Consider the following 22,626-nt stretch of genomic DNA (forward strand, 5'->3'; position numbering starts at 1 on the left):
CTAAGAAGTTGTGATTTAGTAATGGGAAAAATGGCTAACTGGCACATCCCAGTTTGTGATTAGAAAATTTCATTTTATTCTTGAGTACTACTCTTATTAAAGATTTAATACTAGGTGAGAATTTGAATTCCTCTGTCCTCACAACTCCAAAATTTTGAACTCAACTGAGTTTTGGTTTCTACTGAATTTTACTTAATTATTATAAATCATAGATTCTAAAAAACAATAAGAATATATTCACGAGTGAATTTTTTCTTCTGGTTTCTCTACTGTGACATTTCTCTTAGCAAAAGAATTCATTCTTCAATTTTAATTATCTTAACCTTTTCTCTAGCTAAAATTTATTGCCTGAACTTTAGGCATATTTTGCATAGATTTCCACTGAAGAAAGAAAATTCCTCACTGTTTTAAGTGCTAGCCCAACTCACCTCCAAAGTAATTACCTCCTAAGTATATACATAGAGATAGTGTAAATCCAAAGTAGCCAAGAAAACAAATAACAGAAGTCATTTGGGAAGGTAATGTATTTTAATGGTAATGAAGTATGTAGTGAGAAGCATTACCTAATTTACTCTTTATGCGGAGTGCATGGCAGTGCCTAGAACACATAGTAAGCCCTGAATAAATATTACTTATTATTATCTTTTCTTGTAATAAAATTGTTTCCTATAGAAACTTCTAATACCCTTTTCTAGCTTTGAACATATATAAAATGTTGATGAAAGTCACTTCATGTCTTGGTCTATGTGATTCTTCGAGTGCTTAAATACACCACACAGAAATCACATAAGTAAAATTTAATTAATGGCACTAATGATTAATGTGGGAAAGAAGGATGCACCTAAAAAGTCTACCTATGTGCAGTACAATGACAAGAGTGTATTTATGCACAACAGCGAATATTTTAAGACAATTCGCAACTATGAAATTACTCTTTCCAATGATTCAGATGGGAAAGAAACATGATTTTCATAGCATTAGGAGAGAATTATCAGCTGAGAGAAAATTATGCAAAATTCTAAATTCATACAATTAATTGTCTGGAAATTTTAGAAGATACACTCAGCACTTGAATATTCTTGGCTAAAAAATGTCCTGTTCTACTTGGGAAAGTTGTCATCTGAGAAGGGACACATGGGGGGATGAGAGAGGAATAGGGGCCAGTCACTGCAAAGAAAATATCCTCAAGATAAATAGAGTGACGTTTATATGATGCCTAGATTTTCAATCTCTGCCATGATTTGGATATGATTTGTACCCCTAAGGTTTATATAGTGGAAGTTTTATCCCTGGTGTGGTGGTGCTCTGATTTTGTTTTGAGCAGGGTAATACCAGGGATTGAACTCAGGGACATTAGACCACTGTAACATATCCCCAGCCCTATTTTGTGTTTTATTTAGAGACAGAGTCTCACTGAATTGCTTAGTGCCTCACTTTTGTTGAGGCTGGCTTTGAACTTGTGATCCTCCTGTCTCAGCCTCCCAGGCCACTGGGATTACAAGTGTGTGCCACTGCGCCAGGCTGCTATGATGTTTTGAGATATTTAAGAGGCAAAGCCAGTGGGAGTTGGTTAGGTCATTGAGAATATCACATTCAGAAGGAATTAAGGTAATTCTTGTGAGATGCTGAATTAATTCTCCTGAAAGAGCTGTTCTAAAAAGATTGCCCCCTTCCCCTGTTCTGGATTCCTGCTTCATCACATAATCACTCCCTCTGTTACATACTACCAACATTCTGATGCCATTTGCCATGAAGCTGTCACCAAAGCTGAACTGATACTGGTGCCATGCTCCTGAACCTCCAGAACTGAAAATCAAATAAACTTTTCTTTGTGAAATACCCACCCTCAGGTAGTTAGCTACACAAGAAAGCAGTCTAATACACCTTCTTATCTAGCTAATTTTGCTTTTTAAAATCACATTGAAACCATGTTTGCTGGCTGCTCTCAGATTGATTAATATATAGATGACCAACAGGGGGGAAATGAATGAATAATACACAAAATAAACATTTAAGTATTTAAGCTTACTTCGACTATGGACTAGCCTGGTTTCAACCTTCATTTCCTGAGAGAAGCCTGTGATAGAGGAGCTGATGGTTCAGAGCTTGAAGTCCTAGGGGAACTGAAATGTCAGCCTCCAACTCTACAATTCAGTTTAGTTGCTGCAACTAAGTAGCTCGTCCCTCTTAACTTTTTATTAATGTATTTTCATTGTCATGTAGCAGTTCAAAAGTTATTTCTCAGGTGAATCTTAGCACAGCAGAGAGTACAGGCATCACAATGATAACTCTTGAGGAAGTTTTGCCTACATCCATTTTGGTTTTCTTAAAAATTCTCATTGACTGCATTAAAAACAGTCTGTAAAAAAATATCCTTTCAGAATCTGCATCAGTTCTAATCAGGTAGATAAATTCTTGCTATTCAACAGGTACTCACTGGGTAGCTAAAGAAATTTTAGCCAATATTGTGCTAAATACTATGGGATATACCAAAAATATGACATTATTTACTGCTAAGTTTTCTTGTTATTTCTTTGGGGGAAGAGAGAGAGTGCTGAGAGAACAAGACTTGTATGTGTTAAAAACTACCAAAACAACTCAAGATAATTGAACACAAAGAACAAAATTAAATTAGCCGTGTTGGCTGGCAGAGTTTCAATTTTCATGGAACTGATAATCTTGACAGGGATTTCAAGGATGGGTAAGATTTTAACACAACCAAAAGGATAGAGCATGTTCTAAGCAATTGACAATGCAAGTAAAGACCCAAAGGCAGACTGAAACAGAGAGCTTGTAAGGAAACAAAGTGTTACTAAGTTGCTAGGTTCATATAAACATTCAAAAGTATTATATTAAATATTTAAATATAGATCTATGGATATGTATTTTTATATACCATAGTACCTAGAATTTATGCACTACTTGTAAATTTTGTGACATTTAAACCTACTGTGTGACACTGACTTTACAGATTAACCCAAAGATTGGTAGTAAACGATATGAAGCCAACAAATTAGTCTTATTTAGGACACTATTCATGATAATTTGTGTCTAGGATTTCAAATGTCTCTTGGGTCTGTGAATTTTCAACACTTGGGTCTGAACTACTTTTCTCCAAGTCAGATCGACTAGATAGATATTCAGTCCAAATAATAAAAGGAGGGAGTCTAACAAGAAATTCATAAAACATATTGAATAACATAAGTTTTCTTAGTCTAACTTTAAGATATATTAGTAAAACGAGATCCCTTTCACTGAAAATATGTAAGTCTAAATGAAAATAATTATTCTGTAGTCAGCATAAGTCAAATATCACATTTTCTTTTCCCACAGGAGGCAGATGACAAATCCTGGTGGTATTAATGAGAAATTCAGAGATTATTACTTATTTTACTGTTTTATTTAAGTACCTATATTCAGTATTTGTTATTCAAGTTTTACATTCATTGGTTCATGTAGACTTGAGTGAAATGAAATTGAATATGTTATTGCAGTGTTTAATTGTCTTTAAATTCTTCCCTTAAGGAAAAAAAGTGATACCTTAGATACAAAGAAAGTTTAGGAATTAATTCATGTGATAACTTTAATAGGTTATTTTAATTTTTACATTTTATATGAGAATATCTGTGAACTTAGAAAAACATAATATTTTTTATAATTCTGATTGATGTTTGCTTCAGGTGATAATTCAGGATGATGGCCCTGAAAAATTGGATCCCAAATATTTTGGAGAGTTGCTTGCTGACCTAAGCCGTAAGAACACGGATCTGTATCACTGCTTATTAGAACATTTGCAGAGAATTGGAGGAAGGTACTGTAAATATATATTTTGCTTTGATATTGTAGCTATCAAATATTTTACTACATTATTATATTTTAATAGACTTTTTTAAAAGAGAAGTTTTATGTTCATGGCAGGACTTTCATATGTTTAGTGGGTAAATGAGCAACTGTGAGTAAAGCTGAGTAGATGGCTTATTTTAAAAATTATATGTAGTTTATGAAAATCATCAAAGGTCACGCTAGTCATTTAAGGATCATTTTGTATATGAACTGATGAATGGATAAAAAAATGTGGTATATGTACACAATGGAATATTATTTAGCTATAAAAAGAATTAAATCCTATCATTTGTGATGACATGGACAGAAGGGAGATCATTATATTAAGTTAAATAAGCAGGGCACAGAAACACAAATACCATATGATCTCACTCATATGTAGAATCTAAATATGTTGATCTCATAGAAGTAGAAATTATAATAGGAGTTACCAGAACCTGAGGACAGTAGCGATGTGGAATGGGGAAAGGTTGATCTTTTGGTACTAAGTAACTGATGCATAGGAACAAGAAATTCTGGTGTGCTATTGCACAGTAGGGTGAATATTAGGTAATGATAATAGAGTGTCCATTTCAAAAACCTAGAAAAATGATTTTGGTTTTTTTTACCATAAAGAAGTGATAGATGTTTGATAAGATGCATAAGTTTAAAAGCCTGATTTAAGTGTTGGAAATGTATAAATGTATTGTAACATTATATGGAATCTCATAAATATTTATACTTTTTAAATGTTAACACAAAATGTATGTTATTCTATGACTTGTTTTAAGATATTGCATGTATGATACAAGATATAGTCCCACTGCCAACACACTACTATTAATCTCCTATGATGAATACCCAATATATGGAGGCCAATGCTCAATGTACTTAATACACTATATTAACTTTAAATATTTTATTTATATTACATCTGAATATGAAGTATAAATACCTATTTATAAATATAAAGTATTATGTATGATATGTAATTATATATGTTTAAAATATGCATTAATAGTTTATCCACTATTCATGTATAAATGATAGCATGCTATCATGAAATGAACTCCATGGATTTTACCTCCAAAGTTGCCTATTACATTTTTAGTCACAGCATGTATGTGACCGACTATCAGGCAAAATCTACAAGAGCTCTTTAAATTCAGAATAATCTGAAAGAAAAGGAAAAATCAATAGTTTTCTTTCAGATCAGACTTTTTATTACCTAGATTCTTCCACTTCTTAAATATGATTTTTACAATATGTAATTTTATGTAATATATACAATTTACACATAAGGGACAACACCATATATGCCATTTTGTATACCATTTTAGGGTGCTACATCTTCATTTTTTCTGATTAATACCTTCTCCCATTGACTGAACAATTCTCCCTGTATCCCATTACACATGAAAACACCTATTTCATACATTCATCACTTCATACAAGTTCACTACCTTAAAATTTTCCCCCTAAGTTTCTATAATCAATTATTTTATTGAGTGTTTACTATGTGCGGCACATTGTACAAAGCACTTTATTTGTATTATTGAACCAAAAAAAATTTCAGATGAAGGCCCAAAGGAGAGTAAGCTTTTCTTTTTGTTTGTTTTTCATTTTTTTAGTTGTCAATGGACCTTTATTTTATTTATTTATATGTGGTGCTGAGAATAATACCCAGTGCCTCACACATGGTAGGCAAGTGCTGTAAAACTGAGCTACAACTCCAGCCCCAAGAAAGTAGGTTTTTAAGCAGGTCACACAGCTACTAAGGGCTTGAAATGAATTCAATCATTTTTGGTAATCTTATACCTATAAACTATTTTCTGATAAACCTTCCATAGATCCTCATTTGGATCTAGGTGCTGCTCCTCTTCTGTGCATTTATTGTGCCCTAGGGGTATTATTTTCTCTCTTCTTTTATGAGATGGGAGTCAACTGTGTTGCTCAGTCTGGCCTCAAACTCCTGGGCTCCAGTGAGCTGCTCCCAACTCAGCTTCCTAAGTATCTGGGACTATAGAATCATGTCACCATGTTGATTTTGTGAATATTTCTATCAAAGTATCACATTGTAAAATTAAGAGGTATAAAGAAACATAGTCTTAAGTATCCTAATTCTAAACTGTTTGCAGGGGGCTACCAAGGATTGAAACCAGGGGTACTTAACTACTGAACCTCATTCCCCACTCTTTTTAAAAAAATGTTTTTATTTTGAAAATGGGTCTTGCTTAGTTCCTTAGGGCCTTGCTAAGTTGGTGAGGCTGGCTTTGAACTTGTAATCCTCCTGCTTTGGACTCCTCAGTCACTGGGATACAGATGTGTACCACTAAGCCTGGAATAAGTACCCTAATTCTAGATCCAGAGTTCACCTCCTAGGTTCATGTTCCAGTTTTTATTACATACCAGATATTTAATATCAGATAATTTGTCTGATCACTATGTCTCAGTTTATTCAATAAAGTTTTATAGAATAAGAGTAAACTATACTCCAAGTAGATTGTCTCATACTAATTATAAGCATAGAAAGTAACTAAGCAAGGGGAGTTAAATTATTTCAAATTTTATAAACTCTCCAAGGTAGATAAGGTCTTGTAAAATTTTGGTACCCAAGAGTGTCTGCTTCTCAGAGGTTATCAGTTTCTTTCTCTTCGTTCCTCTTCCTCAATCTTTCGCTGCTTCCAACTTTTGTTTTTCCTCATTAAATTTCTTCCTTCCCAGAAGGTAAGATAGCATATAGTGAGTGCTACTTTGTTTCTTTTTCTGCCCAGTGTAATTCCAGCTACTATCCCCCAATGCAGAATGGAGATATAATCCACAATGACATTTCCATCTCCCTGATCTGCTCTTTGTTTCCACCTTCTCCTAGTGTCCCTCCTCCTTCTGTTTCCACTTTTTTTTCTTTTTCCAAAATGCAATTCAGCAATGAGTGGGCTGCAAGTTCAGAATTCAGGAAGATTGTCTCAAGAAACCATTCTAATTACTTTCTAAATTTCCAATATTAAATACTATCTATTGTTCCTTGTTTTGTTTATTGGTTTTGTTTTCTTATTTACAGAAAGAAGTGAGTGACTAAGAACATGTATACTAAATTGGTATTGGAATAGGGAGAAAAAAGAATTACCATATTTAAATACAAAATTATCTATTTATATTATTATAATTCCCATTAACATTAATGCAAGATTCCTGAAACTGCATTGTGATTCCTGATTTTAACGTGCTTTATCTTCAAATATATACATACAGTTAATATAGTGAGACAATTCAAAACTAGATGGATTATTTTTTGGCTACGTCCTCCCCACAATTTCTATTTTGGACAACACAGGACACATCACATACATACATACAGATAATTGCACATATATCATCATACCTTGGGAAATGGTACCTTCAGATCTTTTCTCCACACTAGCTTGTACATTTTTCTAAGTGTAAGAGGTTTTACATAGTAAGTGACCCACTTATCTCTGTAAGCAAGCTGTTACTAATAAGCAATTACTTAAAAGGTAAATATAGGTACTAATATACTAAAATTGTCTTTAACATATTCTGACGATATCAGAACATGTATACTGTATATTATTGTTGTTACTGTTTCTTTGTTTGAGAAGTATATTCACCATATGTATGTTGCCTAATTCTTCCACCAAGTACAGAGATAGCAAGTATATAAAAATAAAAGTCTTTCTGTTGCCTCTGACAACATAAGAACTATATCATTTCCAGTTTTCACCATTCCCAAAAGAGCTAGTACCAGTCTAGTGTGACTACTAACAATATTACTGAAGCATTTGCCTAGTTAATGGGGTCCTACAAAGGGCTTTCCAAATCCACTGGCCAAAGTTTCATTTTGATGCTAGAAATTCTATTATCCTACCAAAATTTTGATCACTTTAAGGTTTTATCCTATGTAAAGATTCAAATACCTTCAAGCCTCATTACTACCATATAATAGTACAGGTTGAATGAGTTAGTATTGTCTTTCGACTGTTAATTTTGATTAAAAGGATATGAGAAACTTAAACAGTGTAGAGAGAAACTGATATTATCACTGATCAGGAGCAATACAAGGAGAAAAGAGAGGTGGAGGTGAAGAGAAAAAACCTATTGTTATTTTATTCATTGAGGTAGCATTTACTGGCAAGCACTTAGGACTTCTACATTTAGCCTCAGAAGGATGGTGCTAATGGGTAATGTACTAACCAGTTCTGTAAATTTTGTCTTTGGTATTCTGATGTTGATATTATTAATAGATTAGCTAATTGAAGGAAAATTATTTTAGCCAAACTAAAAGTGCCATTTTAGATAGTTTCAAATTTTTCATTTGGATTATTAAAAAATAAAACTAATAAAATTATAGCATTTATGTATTATAAGTGAGTACATTTTCCAAAGATTCTCTTTTTTATTCTTGCAGCAAACAGGACTTCGAGTCTACTGATAAAGTAAGTGCAAAAATAGTTAAAAAGAAAACATAATAGATAGCAAAGTATACTCTGATATTTGAATTTAGTTTTAGTTTAGTACTTTGTTTTATAGTACTTTAATTAGACTGAAAACACAGGTGTTAAGAGAAATAATTATTTTCTTTTCAAATAGCTATTTATACCTTTTTAATGGCTATAGAAGTAGTCACCATTCACACAAAAAATGTTTTGTCAGTTGTCACTTTACGGGTTTATCTTTGCTTATTAGAACATTTAAAATTACATTGACCTTATACTGCCTCCTTCAGAACACTGAAATCTACAAAATTAAGTAGATAGCAAATTTAATTATAATATGCTTGAAAACCTTGTGTGTGCCAGCAACTCAAAGTAAAAATTGAGTATTCTATTACATATGTAATTTTGTTAATAATTTCTTTTAATGGTATAAGTAATCAAATAGAAAAGAACTTATTCCAGTGCAATAAAAAGCACAATCACCTCTTTTGTGTTAATCTTTATCTTTATTTTCAATATATTGGAATACTGAATTCATTACAATAATTCAGTAAATCCTAAATTGCCTTTTAAAAAGCATTTCAATTCAGTTTCTCCTTTAAAATTAGTTGAAGCTTCCCACTGTTGCTGTGGCAACATCCTAATCTTTCAAAAGTCTCCACAGCTCTATGTAAATTCCCAATAAACCCTGAAACACCTTTAGTTTTATTTTCCAAAGTTTCATTATTTAAAAATTCAGGGGCTAGGGATATAGCTCAGTTGGTAGAGTATTTGCTTTGCAAGCACAAGGCCCTGGGTTCAATTCCCAGCACCAAAAAAAAAAAAAAAAAAAAAAAAAAATTCAGCTTCTAAAATGGCATATCTATCCCACAACAAAATTTATAGTTGTGGAAAGCTATACTAAATAACGTGTTTGATAGAATTTAATAGACCATTTTGTTTTTTAAATTGCTTTTTTTCCCAGTTGTGAGAATTGAACCCAGGGCCTTGTGAACCCTAGGCAAGCACTCTACCATTGAACTCTATTCCAATCCCTAAATTGCTTTTTAAAATAGAATTTGAATGTTTTATTGTTTGACCAAAGCTTGTCCATATAAATGCTTAGAAATCTGTGTTCTTTCCATGCCTAAGTTATATAATTTTTTAAAAAAAGAATTGATAAGACTATAAATGAAGTTTGTGGAAACTATTCATCATAAACTGAATTAATCTTTTAATGTCCCTAAAAAATATGCCTCACTACATAAAAGTCAGTGGACTGCGGACCCTAGGATTAAAATACTAATGTGGTCAATGTGTAAATCTCTCTTTTCTTACAGTCGGAAGATATAGAATCATTGATTCCTAAAGGACTATCGGAGTTTACAAAACAGCAAATTCGCTATATTCTACAGGTGAGACATGTACAGAGTGGGAGTATGAGATAGACACTAACAAACTATACCTTAGGATGCCTCCCTTAATTAAGAAAAGAAAGTCCAAAATGAAAAAAAAATGTTCCACAGGAATTGATTATTTTTTTAATTAGATATTGGTATAAAAAAGAAAAGGCATAAAAGATAAAAGTAATTAGGATTGCATGATAGTTCAGTCAGATCATTAGAAACTAGTATTTAATGATTAGCATTTAGGAAATCATTCTAGAAATAATATTTTCTGCTATGGAATGCCTTTAATTCACTTTTCAGTGTTTTAGTACAATCTGATTCTAACTCAGTATTTGCCTTCCTCTTCTCAATTCCATAATCTACCCCACCCCACCCAACCATGGATAGTAAGAGACTGAAAGGCCAGTGCCTTGCTTTTCCTGAGTTGTGGAAGATTAGAGAAACTGAGCAGTAAATTCCCCTATAAAGAAGTGAGAGACCACAGATCAAGATATGTGCTAAAGAAATATGACTAAAGACAAGAGTGCATGCATTTGCAAGAAAAAAATTCTAAATATAATCTAGTTTTGTCTGGTGAAACCAATGTCCAAGATTGATACTTGGTCTCAGACTATTGTTGATCATCCAGGTATTGACCATGGTGGCATATTTGTGAAACCTAAATATTTTAAATGGCATACAGTCTGTATTATAAAGATGTTGTGATATAGGGAACATATATGCTTTAGAACCTGAATCTTGGAGATATCCTCCATATTGTCTCTGGTAGTGGGATATTCATTCAAAGTATATTCTTTCTATTTATCTACTTTCCATTCTATTTGAAGTGAGTTTCTCATAGACAACACATTGTTGGGTGATATTTTTTTCTTTGTCCATTCTGTCTCTGCATTCTAATTGGCATATTTGGAAAAATTGCATGTATTGGCATAGGATTAGATCTGACTTTTTAATTTTTATTTCATGCTTTTATCCTTTTTTATAAATCCATATATTCTTTGTCCTGTGTCCCAATGGATTAAACACATTTTAGAATTTCATTTTGATTTTTCACTAATGCTTTTGAGTATATATCTTAGTATAGGTTTTACATAGTCTCTCTAGGTATAATATATTATGTATCTATAATTTATCCCAATGTATTGGTGTCAACATTTTATCTGTTTCAGTGAACTGCAGAAAACTTTGCTTCCTTTGTTTCTTTCTCTTTCATATTTGTAAAATTATTGTGTGAAACAGTCCCTCTCTGTACATCAAGAAATTTATCGTTTTAATTTTTTGCTTCAACTATCGAACATAACATAGAAAACTGAAGAAATAGAAAGCATATTGTATTTACCTTCATTTTACTTCTCATGCTATTTTTTTCCATCTTAATAGTGCCAATCCATTGTTTATTATTTTCTTCTTTTTAGAAAAATTCCTTTAGCATTTTTCAGAGTAGGTTTGCTACTAACAAGTGATCTTCATTTTCTTTCATCTGAAAATGTTGTGATTTTTCTATTCATTTCTAAAGTGAAACAATCTCATTGGATACAGTATTTGCAGTTGACAGTTCTGTACTTTTAGCATTTAGATACAGAACCAGGCGGGGTAGGTAATGAAGAACGGAGGAAGGATGGATTGTGTAGAGGAAAATGAGAGGTGGAGAAAGGGGAGAGGGGAAAGAAAGATAATAGAATGAGACAAACATCATTACCCCATGTACATGTTTGATTATGCAAATGGTATGACTCTACTTCGTGTACAACCAGAGAAATGATAGTTTTGCCCCATTTGTGTACAATGAATCAAAATTATAAAATATAAAAATAAATAAATAAAAATATAGTATGCCAATTCCTTCTGACCTCCGTGGTTTCTGATGAGAAGTGTACTATTATTTTAATTGATTTTCCTAATAGTTAAGGCTTTTCTGTGCTGCTTTCAAACTATTGTCTTTAGTTTTGAGAAGTTTTTTGTTTGTTTGTTTTTATTTTTGTACCTGTATTGAACTCAGGGCACTCGAACACTGAGCCACATCCCCGGCACTTTTTTACATTTTATTTAGAGACAGGGTCTCACTGAGTTGCTTAGTGCCTCACTTTTGCTGAGGCTGGCTTTGAACTTAAGATCCTCTGACCTCAGCCTCACTAGCCACTGGGATTACAGGCGTGTGCCACCGCACTCAGCTAGTTTTAAGAAGTGCGATTGGTCTTGGCATAAATTTCTTTGGTTTTATCCTATTGGGGGTTTGTTTAGGTTCTGGAATATATGTTAATTGCTTTTGCTAATTTGAGGGAATTTAGGTTTTTGTATATTTGTTCAATTCTATCCTTTTCTTTCATTATGGACTCTAGTAACATGAATAGTAGATATGTATTATACTCCTCTGGTTGTTTAGGCTCCATTCAGTTACTTTTCTGATGTTTTCTCTCTGCTACTCAGTTTATGTAGTTTCTTTTTCTCTTTAAATTTATCCATTATTTTCCCTGTCCTCTCCATTCTACTTTTTAGTCCATCCATTGAGAGTTGTTTTGTTTTTGCTTTTTTGCTTGCTTATTGAATTTTTCAGTTCTAAAAATTTATATATACTTATATATTTTTTCTTTCTTTTTTGTTTGTTACCAGGTTTGAATCTAGGGGCACTTAACACCTGAGACATATCCCCAGTCCTTTCTTTATTTTTTATTTTGAAGAAGAATCTCACTATGTTGCTTAGAACCTTACTAAATTGCTAAGGCTGACTTTGAAATTGTAATCCTGCCGAGTTGCTAGGATTACAGATGTCCCACTGTGCCCAGATCTTTTTTTATTTTTTATATTTACTATTTCTTTATTGAGAATTTCTAGTTTGTTGTTGAGACATGGTTCTTTTTGTTTGCTTCAGTCTGTTTGCTGAAGCATTTTAGGGTGGTTGCTTAAAAACCTTGTCAGATAGTTCTGATATTTCAGTTATCTTGATGTTGGCATATGTTGTTTTTCTTATTAAATTGAGATTTCCTTGTTCTTGAAATGGTAAGTGATTTTCAGTTGAAATCTGGCCATTTTCGGTATCATGACACTGGATATTATTCTAATATTCTGTTCTAGCAGGACATCTCTGATTCTGAAACATCAGAGGAAGTAGGGGTGCTTTCACAGCCAGCTGGAAAAGGAAGATGTCTAGGTTTCTCTACTCAGTCTCTCTTGATATGATAGCATGGAAGTCCAAGCTCCCTTCATGATATCAACTGGCACCACAGTCTTGGGATTTCATTTTTTCCCAGCTAGGATGAAGGACTCATCTCTCTATTTTTTTTTTAACCAACACCAACCTGATGAGTGATGTTGGTATGCTTCTTTAGTGTCTGATGATGGAAGAAGTCTGGGCTTGACTCTCAGCTTTTGCTTGTTTGGGTGAGGGGAGACTTGCAATTTTTCCTGTTGTATTTTGCTGTAATAAAGGGTTATCACCTAAACATTTCTGTCTTCCTAGCAACCCCTACCCTTTCATGATCCTTTGGCTATTGAAAAAAGGCTTTTCTTAGGACATTTTTGTCCAAATCCGTTGGTATATTTGGATTACCTGTTTTCCCAACACCAGTCTGTGATATATTTAAAAAAAAACAAAAAACAAGAATTCAATATTGCATTCCTCAGTTCCAAATATACTATTCTTTTATCACCATTCTGAGCTTTTAAATATTTCTTTTATATATAATATCCAGGGTTTCTAGCACATTTAGTAAGAGAACTAGGGAAAGGTATTTATTTCTCCTTTATCTTTCCAGAAGCTGAATTTGCCTTTTTTTAAAAAACATATTTTTCTTTAAGTAAATGAGAATAATTTAGTGATAGGCTTTTCTCCTTCTTCTTTATAATTAGAGATGATCCTATACTTCAAATTTAAATTTAATTCCTATTAAATTCTTCTTAATTTAGGAAAAATCTATGCAGTCGGCAGCACGCTTAGGGAGATTCATTTCATTACTTGAAGGTTGATTTCTTATCTTTTCTAAATTTTTAACAAAGAATTAAAGCAAAATTGATAGAATTTTACCATGTGAGAAAGATGATACTTTGTCATGTAAGACATAATAAAACCCTTATTCCCAATACATGGCTATGATCTCTGAAGGAATACTGCTGGGACTGTTTAAGTACACTATTGAAAAAATGTCTTGTGTCACTATTATAATATAGTAATGTCCAAAATAAAATTATAAATAAGTTTACTGTAGGAACAGAAAAATAAGATTACTTTCATTTATATTGCCTATTTTTAAATGTTAATAAAAATAAACCATCAATTTTTGTCCTCCAGATGAGAGGTATGTCTGATAAGTCACTCAGGCTAGTGCTGTCCACATTCAGCAACATACGGGAGGAGCTTGGACATCTTCAAAATGACTTGACTGTAAGGATTATATTGATTTTTATTGATTTTTTTTTTTATTCCCTAAGCACTTCTAATTCTTCACTCCCAACCATATAAATGAAGACATTTAGTATACTTTTTAAAAATTCAATACAACACAGCAATATTATGTTTACCCAGACATAGCTAATTTTTTTCTCAAGAGTTAGAAAAGGAAAAAAAAAAAACTGTCCAATGTGTAATGTTCAGTTTGAAAGTGCTGAGTGTGCACTTATTATTTAGTTTACTACTAAGGTAATTTAATGGTGAAAGCCACGGAGTAGCCCACAATATTAGAATAATCTCACTCATTGAATAGAAATTTCCCATTTCTTAATAATAAAGCATACTCCAATTTCCTTTTCAAACATAACAATTTAAAAACTTCTTTCTCTGAGAACTTAACCTTTACTATTTTCTATTTTAATTGGTATTCCTGGTGCCATCAACTAGACACATTCAGAATGCTTTTCTTACAATGAATAACTCCTTGAGGACTTTGAAGTGGTTTTTCTTTTGTTTCTTCATTCTAATGAATGTAGTTAGTCTCTAATTTGAAAATTCACCACCTGCTGGGGTTAACAAGGAATCTTTGCAGATTGAATAAAAACATTAAAATAATTCAGAAGGTTCTACTTCATTGCACTTAGAGTTAGTCCATCAAAATATCCTTTGCAATATAGGCTTTGAATGTTTCAATCTTGTTTATACCACACTTTGCTTAACTTTTAATAATTTTGCTTTATTAAGCAACCTCAAATGAAACAAGTGTTTACTTAAATCTTCCAATATAGACAACTCTTTGTAGTATGTGGTTGTTGACAAGCTCCTGTTATTCTGAATCATAATAAATAATTTATGCTTTTAGTCACTGGAAAATGACAAGATAAGCCTTGAGAAGAACTTGGCATTCAAAGAAACTCAAATAAAAGAGTATGAAGAACTCTTGGCATCAGTGAGAGCAAATAATCGCCAGCAGCAAGTAAGTTATGATTTTGTTGGTGATATACTAGATTGATAGTTTTTATATGCACAATGACTAATACATTAGAATTATGAGATACAATCCAGACAGAATTAATATATGATGAAAGAATGTTTTCATATGAGAATTGAGTGGTTTTAGAAAAGACAACCTTATATATTTTAGGCATAAAGTATATACAGTCCAAAATTATCTGTATTTTTGAGTGATAAGAATTATATGAATACTAAATGAATAATAAGTGAATGAACTCTAGAAGAGTATTCCTGATATCTGAGTAAAGATGATTCCTAAGAAACTGTATTGAGTCTCTTAGCTCCTTCCTAATCACCCTCATGACTGTTCTAAATTCTTGCTCAGTTGCTAGTGGTCACATAAATAATCAGGTACATGGTCATTTTGATGCCTACTAGAAGGCAAGATAAAATATTATCAAAGAGTAGCAAGAATCTTATTACTAACTTGGGACACCAAAAACTCATGTAGCCTTGACTCATTTTCACTGAAGATAGGCAAGTGAGAATAGGAGCAAGACTAATATCTTACAAGGCTGATTTAACACACTAAGAGAATGAATATAAAATAATGAGCATGGGAAAATATTTGCTTGGTTTTAATTGAATGAACTGATTAAAAGAACACTTCACTGAAAATATATTTGTCTTATATACTTGTGTCTTCCTTATAGCAAGGACTTCAAGACTCAAACTCAAAATGCCAGGCATTGGAAGAAAATAATCTTTCTCTTCGACATACATTATCAGACATGGAATACAGATTAAAAGAACTGGAATATTGTAAACGTAATTTAGAGCAAGAGAATAAAAACCTTAGAATGCAGGTATTAAAATTCTGTTTTAAAGATAGAACATTGCCTTAGTTATGTCAGTATAATTCTAGCATTGACAATAGTAAAATTCCTTCCTTCCTTCCTGTTCCTCTTGAGAAAGTATGTAGATTGCTTTCTGATAACCTGTTCTTATCAAAGGGAAATTTGAGTTTTACAAAACAGTTTCTGAAAACCACTATCATTATTGGTATGTCATATTTAATCATGGTTTCATGTAATATTAATTCTTGAAACATAATATGTATTTCCTTCATAACAATCCAATTATGAAAAGTTATTTCATCTTGTGTAGGTTTCTGAGACTTGCACAGGCCCAATGCTGCAGGCTAAAATGGATGAGATTGGCAACCATTACATGGAAATGGTTAAAAACTTGAGAGGAGAGAAAGATAGAGAGATCTGCAAACTACGGGTATGTTGATCCTATATTTTATAATACACAGGTCAGCACAGTTTCTATCACAATGATAGTTTCAAGTTTAAACGCACAAGGAAAAATCAACTGAAGGTAAAGTTTTATGAATACGCCACAGAACCTTTTGTTATAATTACACATCACCATGTATAAAATATCATTGTTAAATTGTTTTCTGATTTTGCTTAATCTCTTCTAGGATAGTAAAGGAAAACATTAATTTCATTGTATTGGGTTTTGTTATTGTGCTTTGTGGGGTTAGGTGGAGCCCTTTGTTATCTTGCTTATAGCATGCTTATGCAGGCAAGAGAACAATTCAAGATTATCTAGCAAAACCATAATTGAATTTATAAAATCATCCCTGAATTTGAGAGATGATGAATATCAAAGACTTTGTCAAGCACAAGAATAAAATTGCTATTAAGTTTTATGTACCTACAATTGGTAATAAAACTAGAGACTAGAGTATTTACAATAATAAGTATATAGTGACTTACCTTTTAATTCTAGGTTGAATTGGCTTAATATAACCCATAATTTATTGATTTCTAAATATCTAAATATTCTAAATATATCAAATATACTTAAATTTCTTTTTTTTGGGGGGGGAGAGTACCAGAAATTGAACGTAGGTACACTAATCCACTGAGTCACATCTCTAGCCCTATTTTGTATTTTATATAGAGACAGGCTCACTGAGTTAAGTGCCTCACTATTGCTGAAGTTGACTTTCAACTTGTGATCCTCCTGCCTCAGCCTCCTGAGCCACTGGGATTACCAGTGTGTGCCCCCATGCAGGGCCCTTAAATTTCTTAATAAGCAAAATGATAAAAGATTTTTCTCTCCAAATATAACCTATGATGTTTACCAAAAATCAAAATGAAACAAAACATAATTTTCTAAAAAACATACTGATTAGCAGATTTCTTCCACTGTTTCTTCTTTCCTTCTCAACATTACTAACTTTAACCAAACAGTCATCTATATACACATATATAAAAAGAAAAATAAGCCAGGCACAGTGGCACATACCTATAATCTCAGTGACTCGGGAGGCTGAGGCAGAAGGATCGTGAGTTCAAGGCCAGCTTCAGCAAAAGTGAGACGCTAAGCAACTCAGTGAGACCATTTCCCTAAATAAAATACAAAATAGGGCTGGGGATGTGGTTCAGTAGTTGATTGCCCCTGAGTTCAATCCCAGGTACCAAAAAAGAAACAAGAAAAAGAAAATGAACAAGATTTGTAGTCAGACCTGTGTTGATGTGTACTTATTTACCGTGTGAGTCTGTGTCATTTAACCTCTGGAATTTGTTTCCTTCTTTTAATCAGTGAGGATTATAATAATTTTTATCTCAAAGAGATGCTATGAGGCCTGAGAAAATCATGCAGGTGAAATAATTTGTTAACTTAAAATCATAAATTTAGTATTGAAATTTCTTTGATTACTATTTTAAGGAATCTAAAGTGCTTGTTTTGTTAGCTTTATTTTAGTTCTTGTGACCAAACACCATTGCTTTGATAATGTTTAAGTGCTAAGTAGCAAAATATCATTTTAAAAATATTTTTAGTTGTTGATGGACCTTTATTTTATGCATTTATTTATAAGTGGTGCTAAGAATCAAACCCAGTGCCTTGCATATGCTAGGCAAGCACTCTATCACTGAGCCACAACCCCAGCTCTGCAAAATATCTTTTAAAAATGAAAAAATCTTGGCTGGGTGCAGTGGTTGCACACCTGTAATCCCAAAGGCATGGGAGGCTGAGACAGGAGAATCATGAGTTCAAAGCCAGCCTAAGTAACTTAGTGAGGACCTAAGCAACTCAGGAAGACCCTGTCTCTAAATAAAAATATAAAAATATGGGCTGGGGATGTGGCTCAGTGGTTCAGCACCCCTGGGTTCAATCCCTGGTTAAAAAAAAGAAAAAAATGAAAAATTCCTGTCATTTCAATTCATTTTTTATATTCACAAATTTCTATGTAAGTTTGTAATTATTGGTAGTTTTCTGTTCATCTCATGACTAGCTGTGTGACTGTGTAACTAAAACTACACTGGAACTCAGTTATAAACTTAATAAAGAAGGGCTATAATAATACTTTCTTCTTTCTACATCCTTAGTCTCAGTTAAACCAGTACCAAAAAGATGTTTCAAGAAGAGAAGGAAGTTGTAGTGATTTCCAATTCAAGCTTCATGAACTCACAAGCTTGCTGGAAGAGAAGGATTCCCTTATAAAACGTCAGTCAGAGGTAAAGAAAGAAAGGGATAGGAAAATAGAAGAATAATGTAACTCAGTCCAATAAGATAAACACTTCCCAGGGATTAGAAAAGGAAACATTACCAAGACACACTTTATTATGTGGAAATGCATGTGAAGAAGTAGATTAATATTTCAGAAGATATAATTCAAATGAAAGTTAGAATTGAAGCAAAAAGAAGTGCTGTGGTACTGTACATTTAATATTTCTAAGACACTGACTTTTTGATTTCATTAGCAGTGAAACTCCCTCAAAGCCTATGAGCTTCTTATTAAATATGGGCTGCTTCATCAAGTGACTGTGTTAAATTCCTCCCTGTATCTTCAGTATGTAGTTGAGGATTTGGCACACAATAAGTACAAAGGGAACTACCAAAATGGTGACTAATATCATATTGTGGTTATTGAACAAATGGTGCTTATAGTAACATTCACCGATAGGAACCTGTGTGCTTCCATATTGAAATCTCAATACATTTATTCTTTGACTATATTTTTCAGGTTTTTTAGGACAGAAACATTCACATCCTTATCTTAAGAACTATGCCCATTTAACCTCAAGTTAGCCACCAAAGATAGATATCCTACCTCCTTTAGTGGATTCTTACGAAAGTATATAACTTCTTGAATACCATGAAGCAATATTATATGATAATCAACAAAGAAATTAGAACATTTTTGCCTCATGGTTAAAAAGGAAAGGGGTGATAATTATCCTAGTAACCTTGATTAATGATCAAGCATACATCTTACCTCATGTTTCTACTTTTTTAAATGATTATGTTGTTTTTCATTTTTAAGGAACTTTCAAAGTTGAGACAAGAAATATATTCATCTCATACCCAACCCTCCAGTGCTGGAAGGACTACTATTACTACTAAAAAGTAATGTATTTATATGAAGTTTTAATATGACTGGTTAATATACATTTCAAGTTATTGTACTGGTTATTATATATTTCAAGTTATTAAAATTGATCACTAGACAGTTTGGTGTTTTTTACTAAACAATAATTCTACTGAAGAATTAATATTCACAAAGGACATTGTTATTCTCTTCAATACAGTCCTATAACACACCTTTCCTGTATTCACAATCTGTTAAATATTATGCAAATGAAAACAAATAATTGGTTGGTTGACCAACTGTATTAGGACTCTTAGTTGTATGTTACAGAGACAACTTAGTGTGTTTAAACCATCTATACTTAATATGATTATCTATAATGTTGGATTTAAATTTACCATCTTACTCTTCGTTTTCTTTTTGTTTCATGTTTTCTTTATTCCCCTTGTGCTCTTTCTTCTTCTGGATAAATTACTTTTTACATAATTACACTTTATCTATGTGATTAATTATTAGACATATCTTTTTTATGATTTTAGTAGAGCTTACAATTTGCTTCTTTATCAGTCTACCTTCAAACAATATTATATCCCCTTCACATGCAGCCTAATTTCACAATTTTTGGCCTATATATTTTCTTTTACATATATTAAAACCCCCAAATAAATTAGTTTTAATTTTTAAAGACATATTAAGAGTAATGGAAGCAGTGTTTTAAATTTGCCCACATATTTATCTTTTCTGGCACCATTAGTTCCTTTGCTTAGATCCAAATTTCTATCTGGTATGATTTTCCCTCTGTCTGAATGAACAAATTCATTAAATTTTTATCATGCTGCTCTTTTGATGAAGATTTCTTTTGGCTTTTTAAATCTGAAAGTCTTTATCATGCCCTCATTATACAGAGATACAATAATAGTTCCTTATCTGAGGGGGATATGTTCCAAGACACTGAGTGGATACCTGAAACATGGTGTAGTACTGAATCCTATGTATGCTGTTTCTTTCCTATTTGTTTTTATAATAAATCTTAGGAATATCATCATATTATTATTTTCTTATTAAGATGAGAGCTTTTACCTTTTCCCTGGAAAGGAGTATGTTATATATTTTCTTGGATATATATGCATTGCCACCATCACTACTCTTGTGCCTGGGGGACCTTATTAAGTAAGATGGTTACATGAATGAAAGCACTGTTGTTTGAATGATTGATCTGATAATTGAGAAAGCTACTTATTGATTAGCAGCTTCATAACATATTCATCATGGATGGATGAATTTAATATCAAACATCATGGATGTTTGATATTAAAATTATGATTTTTTTTCCTCTGGGTAGTGTTCATTTTTCTCTGGTTGTTTTAAGATTCTCTACCACTGACTTTTAGCAATTTGATAATGTGCCTCTCTGTGTTTTTCTTCATGTTTCTTTTTCTTGTGGTTTAACCAACTTCTCAAATCTGTGTAATTTCATTTTTCATCAAACTTGGAAACAATTTGGTTGTGATTTAGTCAATTACTTCTCATCTTTTGTCATTCTTCATAACTTTAATGCACACACACAATGGCAATTAACATTTTCCATGGTAACTCATGCTGAATATATTTTTCCCTCATATATTATTCAAAACAATTTCTTTATGCCTTCAAACTTACTATAGTAAATAGTGCCTATTCTGCTGTTAATCCTAGTCAATTTATTTTTCATCTTTAAAAGTCCAATATGATCTTTTTAATATCCTCCATTATTTTCCTAATTGTGTTTGTGCATTCCTCTAACTTCTTGAATATATCTGGTGTATTTCTAATAGATGCACCTTTTCTTCTCATTTTTTAATCAGCATTATTTCTTGGCTTGTTTCCTTTATTTTTCTCTTCATTATTAGTCATACCTTCCAGTTTCATTGCATGACTACTGAATTTTTTTATGGAATGCCATATATTAAGGTTTTATATTGTTGTATTCTAGAATTTTTGTATTACTTAAAATATTTGGAAGCTTTATTCTGAGATAAATTTACTTGGAAGCAGATCAACACTATCAAGTCTTGCTTTTAAACTCTATTAGAACAACCTGTATTTAAGGCTAATTCATATGCCCCTACCAAGGCTTCTATGTTGTCTATGGGATACCCCATATGTTAGAAGTTATTTCTACTCTGGTTAGAGGAACACAAAAAAGACCATCCTTGTGCAAATTCAAGGAATTGCCAACCTGCTCCTTTTCAATGGTCTTTCCCTGGCATTAATAACGTCTTCCCATATGTATATTGATCAGCTTTCACCAATTTACAGGGAAGCCTCTACATGTCCCCTGACCTCTCTTCATCTGTATAACTTTCTCTTGTCTGATAATCTGTCCACGAATTCTGGCTGCCTTAACCTATCTTTTCTCTAAACTCTCTCATCAATTTCTGAAATGTTTTGTTTACTTTTCCCTATCCTTTAACTGACTAAATCTTTCTAGGCAGTAAGTTAGGCATTTGTAGGACACACATTATTTGTATCCTTGTATGGAATCATTTCCCTATCCTGACAATGATCCATCACAGCCAGAGGTACAAGTTCCTCCCCTTTATTTTTTAGAAAATAATTGTAATGAATCTTTGCCTATTGAGAGGTGGTTTATTTCTTTGAAACATTTAAAAGTCATTCAGAGCCAATTGGTTTATTAAGGGGAATTAAACTAGGAGTGATTAAATGAGTTATTTTCTCATCCACTGTATACTTTATTATATTATAGGTACAGGACACAATATCCAATCCTAGGACTCCTGTATGATGACTATGAATACATACCACCAGGTAGTGACACACAGACTATTGTGATTGAGAAAACAGAAGACAAATGGACTTGTGTAAGTTCACATGAGCACTTCTACCCCTAATTTGTCTATATCTTAATAGCCTTTACAATTTGAGGCAAAATATCAAATATCCTGGACAATTATGAAGGAGAATGAAGGATGGGATAGAGGCATGTTCTAGTAGAGTCTGTTTTATGTATTTGAATACAGTACTTACTCCTGTTTACATTGTATTAGGATTTTGATAGGCAAGAAGGTGTTTATCTATTTTCTCACTAGATTGTAAGATCATCCAGTTTGAAATCCTACAGTACAGAGTGAGCCTGCTGAACAGTCCTTTAAATGTCATGTAGTCTAATATCTCCCTTCTACAAAGATCACTAGGTAACACAGACCTCAGCATCTTTCAGAGTCATTCAATTCA

The 22,626-nt window shown here is 32.5% G+C and overlaps 1 protein-coding gene across 1 annotated transcript in view; it reads left to right on the plus strand.

Moving 5' to 3' along the window:
• Positions 1-22,626, plus strand: part of POF1B (POF1B actin binding protein) — a 73,176-nt gene that overhangs the window by 47,538 nt on the left and 3,012 nt on the right. Inside the window, exons 7-16 of the mRNA XM_079123031.1 lie at positions 3,681-3,811; positions 8,249-8,276; positions 9,596-9,670; positions 13,950-14,042; positions 14,911-15,024; positions 15,716-15,868; positions 16,170-16,289; positions 18,410-18,538; positions 19,348-19,430; positions 22,139-22,257. Of these exons, the coding sequence (XP_078979157.1) occupies positions 3,681-3,811; positions 8,249-8,276; positions 9,596-9,670; positions 13,950-14,042; positions 14,911-15,024; positions 15,716-15,868; positions 16,170-16,289; positions 18,410-18,538; positions 19,348-19,430; positions 22,139-22,257 (1,045 nt within the window). The remainder of the gene's footprint in view (positions 1-3,680; positions 3,812-8,248; positions 8,277-9,595; positions 9,671-13,949; positions 14,043-14,910; positions 15,025-15,715; positions 15,869-16,169; positions 16,290-18,409; positions 18,539-19,347; positions 19,431-22,138; positions 22,258-22,626) is intronic.

Source organism: Sciurus vulgaris (genome assembly GCF_902686455.1).
Source record: "Sciurus vulgaris genome assembly, chromosome: X".
Taxonomy (NCBI): Eukaryota; Metazoa; Chordata; class Mammalia; order Rodentia; family Sciuridae; genus Sciurus; species Sciurus vulgaris.